Source organism: Propithecus coquereli, unplaced genomic scaffold, assembly GCF_000956105.1.
Source record: "Propithecus coquereli isolate 6110/MARCELLA unplaced genomic scaffold, Pcoq_1.0 Scaffold49, whole genome shotgun sequence".
In the NCBI taxonomy this organism is placed as follows: domain Eukaryota; kingdom Metazoa; phylum Chordata; class Mammalia; order Primates; family Indriidae; genus Propithecus; species Propithecus coquereli.
The window spans coordinates 1,097,863-1,106,668 of NW_012150729.1; the positions used below are offsets into that span (position 1 = coordinate 1,097,863).

General features: G+C 35.7%; 1 protein-coding gene across 1 annotated transcript in view; it reads right to left on the minus strand.

Moving 5' to 3' along the window:
* PLA2R1 (phospholipase A2 receptor 1, 180kDa) overlaps positions 1-8,806 on the minus strand; it is a 140,275-nt gene that overhangs the window by 58,608 nt on the left and 72,861 nt on the right. The window contains exon 11 of the mRNA XM_012655814.1: positions 4,521-4,690. Within this exon, the coding sequence (XP_012511268.1) occupies positions 4,521-4,690 (170 nt within the window). The remainder of the gene's footprint in view (positions 1-4,520; positions 4,691-8,806) is intronic.

Sequence of the window (8,806 nt, forward strand, 5' to 3'; positions counted from 1 at the left end):
CCACTGAGTTTTACTTCCCTCTGTGCACATGTGCTCATTGGTTAGTTCCAGTTTAATAGCGAGTACACATGGTGTTTGCTTTTCCATTCTTCAGATACTTAACTTAGGATAATGGTCTCCAGTGCCACCAAAATTGTTGCAAAAGGACTTAATTCATCCTTCATGGCTGAGTAATCTTCCATAGTATACATATACCACATTTTGTTAATCCACTCACGAATTGATGGGCACTTGGGTTGATTTCACATCTTTGCAATTGTGAATTGTGCTGCAATAGACATTTGAGTGCAGGTGTCTTTTTGATAAAATGACTTCTTTTCCTTTGGGCAAATACCCAGTAGTGGGATTGCTGGATCAAATGGTAGGTCTACTTATTTGATAGTTTTTTGAGGGATCTCCATACTGTTTTCCATAGAGGTTGTACTAATTTGCAGTCCCACCAACAGTGTATAAGCATTCCTTTCTCTCTGCATTCATGTCAGCATCTATTGTTTCTGGACTTTTTAATAAAAGCCATTCTGACTGGTAAGGTGATATATTATTATTGTTTTAATTTGCATTTCCCTGATGATTATTGATGTTGAGCATTTTTTTCATATGTTTATTGGCCATTTGTCTATCTTCTTTTGAAAAGCTTCTGTTCATGTCTATTGCCCACTTTTTAATGGGGTTGTTTGTTTTTTCCTTGCTGATTTACTTGAGTTCTTTGTAGACTCTGGTTATTAGCCCTTTATTAGATGTGTAGCTTGTGAATATTTTCTCCAATTCTGTAGGTTGTTGCTCTGTTGATTATTTCCTTAACTGTGCAGATGCTTTTTAATTTAATCACATCCCATTTCTTTCTTTTTATTGTTTCTGTGATTGCCATTGGGGTCTTCTTAATAAATTCTTTGCCTAGGTTGATATCTAGAAGAGTTTTTCCAATATTTTCTTCTAGAATTCTTATGGTTTTATGCCTTACATTTAAGTCTTTTATCCATCTTGAATTAATTTTTGTGAGGGGTGAGAGATAAGGATCCTGTTTCAATCTTCTGCATGTGGCTATCCAATTTTCCCAGCACCATTTATTGAATAGGGCTTCTTTTCCCTGGTCATAAAAATGCCTTACAAAAGTTTATGGGATGAATGGATTTAATTATGTAATAGGGCTATAGAGAGGAAGAATGTTAAAAAAAAACATGGAGGAAGACCTCTCAAAGATTGAGCAGTAGACTGAACACATGTGTTTATCTCTTCTCTATCCTAAAATCCCATGTATTGAAATAAAAGATGCTATAAGAAATAACCAGCAGATTAGGTACCCTGAAAACCCTTCTGATGGAACCAGTTGAAATGTTGGATAAAATACTTTGAAAACATCTTTATAAATGTATGGCTGAGCTGGCATAAAGTGAACAAATTTGTAGAGTCCTCAAATGAAATAAAAGTATAAAACCATGGAAGTCAACCTACTCTTATAGTTGGTTTTATCCTGAAGATTTCTTTCCAACCCTGAAGACCTTGAACTTCTGCTCTGATAGTTGTATGGAGGTTTTGAGGAAAAGGAGATGAAATCTAAGACATATACAAAATGGGGAGTCTAATAGAAAACACCTGCATAAAACAGGATCCCAAATGGCCACGTTTAGTGTAAAAGTACCTAAGAATAAACTCAGTTGTATGTGAGAAAACTTGTCTCTCTCAATTTCATCAGTGAATAGTGAGAAAAAGAAATAAACTCCCTGAAGAATTTATAACCCTGACTCAAACTTCATGCAGGTTAGCCATCTAAATTCATGCTATCTATGTGTTTAAGAAAACCTTAATCAGAGCTTTTAAAATGGTCCTTAGTTGGCAGTGCCCCAAACTGAGTGGTAGAAACAAAGGCTCATTCTCTTTGGATGAGCCCAACTTCAACCTAGGGGTGAGAGAACTATCACAGAAAAGTACCAAAGAAAAATGAGCAGCTCTCAGGCAATCCCACAAAGCATAAAAAATGTGATAGAAATAGACGTATAGATGGCATTGTTACAAACCAAACACAAAATAACTTGCTGTTGTATGTTTAAAGAAATAAAAGGGAATATTAAAAATATGAGTAGGAAACAAGTGACTATAAACAGCCACCAAATAAAATTGAAACAGAAATAAACAGACGTTTTAGAAATGAAAAATATAATATCTAACACTTGTTAGTTTATGTTAATTGTGATATTTCAAATTAGGGGACAAAAGAGTGAATTAGTCAGTAAATAGTATGGAAACAACTGGTTATCATTTAGAAAAAGTAAAATGAGATATCTCCTGGAACATACTTTAAAAAATTCTAGGTCAAAGTTATACACTTAAAAAATCAAACTGTATAAGTATCAGAAAAATATAATGTTATGTTTTTACAATCTTTTGTTAAGAAAATACAAAAATCTTCAAAGCCAAAGTGAAAATATAAACATATTTTATAAAAAAAAGTTAAATATTTTTGTGACAAAATATACTAGAAGAAGATTTAAAAGATAACAGGTAAATATAGATAAATTATGTTTAGAAGACAATACAATTTCCACAAATCAATGAGAAAATAGAAAGTATCCAAAATAAAAATAGAAAGTGATCAAATTATGTGAACAGGCAATTGAAGTGAAAAACAAAACAAAACCCAAAAAAGTATAATACAAACATGAAAAATTGCTAAATCAAATTACTAAAGAGAAAATATAAATTAAAACAAGAATAAAACATTATTTTTATTCTATCAAATTGGCAAAAATAAAAAAGGTTGTTATATTCAGTATTGACAAACATGTGGGAAAACTGGCACGCTGATATTTTCTTAGATGAGATTGTAAACCGATAATGTCTTAGCAGTATTTTCACTTTTAGGCCGTTATACTCATACTTAAGCACAAAGACATCTACATAAATATGTATTTGTTGCAACACTTTCATAGAGAAGAAAATGAATTTAACCCAATGTCCCTCAGCAGGGTCATGGCAAAGAAAATTATGAGTTATACATACTATGGAATTCTATGTAGCTATTTAAAATGTTGGCTAATAAATACAGATGTGGAAAGTTCTCCAAGACAGATTGTTAACTGAAAAAAAGCAAATAATAGAAACATGCAATCCTATTTCCATTTAAAAATTACATATGCACTTATGTCTGTAAATGCATAGACCAGCAAGATCATGCCAAACAGTTAACAGCGATTATCTCTTGAGAAGGGAGGCACGTTGATGCTGGGGAGGTGAAGAGAGTATGTAACGCGGGACTTCCACATTTTACTTAGTGCACTTCTCTATAATCAGAGCATCTATATAATTTATCATCCAAACCAGGAAAATTTAGAGTAAAAATATCTGCTATCAATTGCTCTGGGACAATAGACATAAATTGGAACTATTCTGAACAAATGGGAAATATGGTCATTATCTATAGTGAGACTATATTCATGACTTAATTGTTAAACCAGTGACGTGTTGCCAACCATTGTCTAGAGCTGGAATTAGCAAACCACCTTGAGCTGGACTTTTATAATCATGAGAAAAAAGACTTGTGTGGCCTCTCTTATATTTTATCGTGAGACCACTGGATACCCCTCGCCCTGTGGCTTAGCAAACGCTCTTTCTTTACTTTGGCATATAGAGCTTCGAGGATATGACAAACGGATTTGTACAAAGACCCTAGGACCTTCTGGGAGGGAAGAACCTGAGGCCCCTACCCCATTTCCTCGAGATACAAACTTAGAGGTAACCCACTTCCTGTTGTCTCTTGGCATGATCGAGATCCGCAAGCAAGAAAGGGACCAAGGCATCCAAACAGGGACTCACCCTGATGTAAAGGAGGGTGTTGGGTCTGGTTTGTTGACCTAAGCTTCATACAAGGGCCTAAAGCTTGTTCCGCAGAGACTGGTTCTAGCGTGCGTTGTGGCTGAAGCCATTAGCTTCTCTAGTACTGGCCAACCTGGCACAGTTTCATGCTTTGGGATCCAGAGCTGAGCACATGAGGATGAACTAACAGAGTTGTTAACTCTGGGATCCAGGCTAAGTTCTCCTAGAAGCCAAAAAAAAAGCAAAACAAAAAAAAAGGCCGCCCAAGAAAGGGGCAAAAATCCAAAAGAAAAGCCACATGGCAGTGACTGAACTGATCAGAGGTGCTCATATATGCCCATCCACTGTTCTTTGAAGTATAACTGACCATTCTGGACTGAGTGAGCCCCTGAGATTTGGGGACAGTAAAGAGGGATAGGAAGAAAGACTTTAGGAGGGAGAAATTGGACTGCCTGCTCTTACAGGCAAGTGTGGTCTTGAGCAATGAATTTTATACCTTGAACATGTCAAATGACTCATGCGGGTTATACTTTCAAAAATGACCAGCCACTTGTCACCCCCTGTGAACCTGTGGTGATCATTTTAGTTGTTGTAGGCATTAAGAAAACATTAAGAATCAAAGGAGGTGGACCAAGGCGTAAAGCAATTTTAGGCAAAGAAAACAGGAGCAAGAAGCGGGGAGAGCTGGGGACGCAGCGCGCTCTACTCACGGGGCTGATGCGCGTTCCAGTGCGTGTACTGCGCCTGCTCGGACGGCTGCCCTGCTGTCTTCCAAGTGTACTCTCCTGTATCGTTTTGGTCTTGAAGGGCTATCCAAAAATAACTGTCCTTTGTTTTTACCACACTACTGATCAAACTGGTAATAAAAGCCTGTTCAAACCTTAAAAAGGGAAAAAGGAAGTGGTTATATTAAGTTTCTGGGCAATAAAAAATGTCATTAAAACATAATGAAGTGCACAGAATGGCCCCAGAGTAAGCATTTCTCATTAATTCTTTAGAACATGGAGCAGAAAAATACCCAAAGACCCTGAACATTGCTAATAAATGCCAAATGTCAGTGCAATTTCCAGAAATACGTGAGTGAGGAAAATTTAACCCTTATAGATGGAGCTTAATTCTTTCAAGGAAGAGAGTCCAGCTCCGGTTTTGGAGTGTAGGTGGTAAAGTTGACATAGTCAGCAATATATTTCTTGGAGTAAGATGTGGCCTATTTTGTAATTAAGCCACATACCACACACCATGCTCTAATGTGCATGGAGTGGGGGTTGGCAGGAGAGAGAAGGAAGGATATTACGCTTTTCTGAATGAGCATTTACCAGCGGAGTTCACTTGCACCCACCCACCACACCTGCCTGGTGAGAAAAGAATGGGATAGCAATTCCGTGTCTCCCAAATCAGTATGTTCGCAGGCCCAGGTAGGCCTTGGCTAATTCGAATGTGTTCAACTGCATTTTCACTGATGATAAATTTAAAAGCCTAAGAACCAATCCAAGGCAGTACACCCACTAATATATTTCCTGGAAAACTGAATGAATTAGTGTTCAATGATTGGTGGCAATGCTCCCTTCCCAGTACGGATGCATCAAAAACAATCTAGAAAACTTGCACTTATGCATCCATATGCACACTTACTAAGAAAAACATGAGTATTAAAATTTAACTAGCATTGAACTTATAAGCTAAGTTTGAAACTATCTTGAGAAAGCTATTTTCAGAACATATAAAATTAGAAGAAACACACTTCAAACAGTGCTGACTTCCAGCCAGACCTGCTGAGTAAATGGGAAAGGAAAGGCTTGATGTCATTACCCAGGAAACCTAAGGAGAAAGTGAATTAGAACTTTTCATCCAGTTTTGGATTTTTTTTTATTACCATATATCCTTAACTTGCTGAGGGAAGCAAAAGCAATGGAGTCATTTAAGAGTAGAGGAGTTTCAGAGGAAATAGGGGAGGAAAAGAGAAAAGAACAAAAAGAAGTAAAAGTTTTAAGTGCCTTATGGACTTCATTAGTAACATTTTGTGATCTTAGGCATCCATGGTACTTATCTTTGCAGAGCATATGGATTTTCATCATGCCTTAGTAAATATTTTCTTCAAATACTCTATTAATGATCCAAATAGCACACATTTGAAATTAAGAAAGTTCTTTTTTAACCATATTGCACTGGCAGAACTTTACATAAATGCACTTCAAAAGGAAGGTACGTAAGACTAAATATTGCCTACATGCTGTTGCAATTTTCCTTACACTTCTATTGGTTCATGCTCTCACAATATATGATCTCCTTCTCTCAATCACCTCGGAGGCAGAGTAGCATGGTATCATCCCCACCTGGTCCTGAAATTGCTGTGCTAGAGGCCAGCAAGATGCTGCTATGGCAAGGACTGCTATTTTCTGTGCTGCTTCTCCACCCAGGGACCGTTGCTGGTTCTTCCATTAGCTTCTATTATGGCAGTTATTAGACAATGCAGGGAAATGGTGTTGTTTGTGAACTTGACTTTGGGTAATATTATTCATGACAACATTTTGCTTTTGTCTTCTGTTGGTGGGAGATTTATTTAGTCCACTGTGATATTTTATCTCCATTTATTATTGCTTAAAACAATAGAAACCCGCTTTTTAAATTGGCAAGTATACCTTTTAAGTAGTTGCATATAATACTCTGTAATACTCATATATTAAATCCTAAAACCTTCAAATCAAAACAGGATTCTAGTTTTCGTGGTCCAATTTAGAAGGTGGCACTGTTAGTAAAGAATTTCAGCAAATATGTCTTTCTTCTAAACCGTATGTTCTAAGAAAATTAAGTGTGGATAACAGTGTACAATCTCTTGAGTGTCTCTTTTCAACTGGTAAAGAAACAAGAGTCCATTTTATATTCCTTACCATTCTCTATTTGGCTTCAAATACTAAGAAGGTTATGAAAAGTCTGGCTTACCATAATAGAGAAGATAACCTTTCAAAGTCTTTTCTGGCCCTCTGCTTTAGAATTATTCATAAGAGGGCATTCCAAAGTTTTAAAATATCTGCCCTTTTTGTCTGGTTTCACTGAGGTCATTTAATTCAAATGTTGTTATGACTTAAGGAAGCAAAAATAACCATATGTACATATTTTTATATGAGCCAGGATAGCATGTTAGCTCTAAGGAATTCAGTAAAGTAAAAACTGTTGGCTGTTTTTTAAAAAAACAAATGATAAAGTATTTTGCTTATGTGTACCTACTCAGAAAATCAAACTTTATAGGGGAATAATTCTTAGTATCAGAAAGAAATCAACTTCTTTAAAACAGTTAAGAAATCAAGGGTGTGTTTTCAAGTGTAAACAAGAAAAATACACCTGAGCTGTCATCAGTCTGACAAAAAATTTTGCTCATGGTGCTCAACATTAAATTTTAACTAAAAAACAGAATTTGAAGATAGCAATACATATTCTTAGCATGCATTGACAATTTTTTTCATTTCAGAAGAACCATTTTGTATTTTCAAAAATTGCACTTTAAAAAGAGGTATTTATACTTAATCACCAGTTGAACATTACATTTCTTCATGAGTTTATCCAGTGACATATGTAGGTGAAAAAAAATTTTTCTTGTCTATGAACAATACAGTACTTAGCAGACAACAGTACTATAATGATGGTGTTTTTATTACCTAAAACAAGGGATTGAAAAAAGGAATGGAAGTAGCTTCACTAGAGAGCTATTATATTTCGATGAGAACAAATAGTAGTAGTCTTTATATATAAGGAGGGGGTTGGAGATCCTCGAAGGACTCAGCTTTGAACTGAGTAACTGCAATTGGATTTCTCCCAGTAACATGACTGCTAACATTTTTGATGTCATTTTCAAATAGCTGACTTTGTTGCTGAATTAATATAAAAAGGATCAATTTCTTTCTCTCTTTTAAATAAAGAATCAAAATAGAATATTCGCAGTCTTAGAATGGGAGACACGCATCATGACCATCACTGTCACAAGTTTCTGGTGGCATTCCTCAAGAACTAGAACTAAGTTTTTGGATGTTGTTTCTTGCAAAAGATTAGAAAAGAAATATAGACTTAGAAAACGTACTTAACATAGACACAAGAGATAAACCTGGAAGAGCAAATTCCAAACTGTTGGTGGCAGTTACCTTTGGGGAGGGGCGGCAGACTGGGAGGGGAAAGGGATAGAGGAAGGGGCACTGTCACTTTTTAGTCTGTATTCTTCTGGCTTACTTGAATTTCTGACAATAAGAATGTTTTTATTGTATAAATTTAAAGAGAATACCTAAAATGTGTTTTTAAAAAAGAAAGTTAACTGTCTTCCACACACCACAAAAAACAAAAACAAAACAAAACCCTGTTAGAACTAATAAAGGAATTCAGCAAAGTTGCAGGACACAAAAGCAACACACAAAGATCAGTTGTGTTTCTATACACTAACAATGAACAATCTGAAAAGGAAATTAAGAGAATAATTCCACTTACAATAGCAACAGAAAAAATAAAATACGTGGGAATAAACCAAGGAGGTGAAAGACTATACACTGAAAACTGTAAAACGTTGCTGTATGAAATTGAAGAAGTCACAATGAGGTCTCAGTTTTCCTATAACTGACTTTGTTATACACAAAATGTGTAATTGCTCATATTTTGAATGCTGAGTTTTCATCAACCATAATTCTTTGTCGTCTCTAATATGCTTCTTCACAGATTCATACAATTCTCAATTTAAGTGGTTCCTTCTAATACATTATCTTTGAAATGCCTCTCAGGAAGGACTAAACTTTCCCTGAAATTTTCTCTCTTAATCAAAGTCAAGAGTATGAGTTGCAACAAAGATAGTAACGACTTTTGGTATTAAGAGACAATTACCATATTGGGCGCTACCTGGAAAAGTTTCCCTTACTCTGCAGAAGTTACTCTACTTTATCGAACAACCTACCCCATCTGGGGTAGAGAAGCATGCTTTGTACTCTGTGTGGGCAATATTTGATTGAGATAATTAATATCC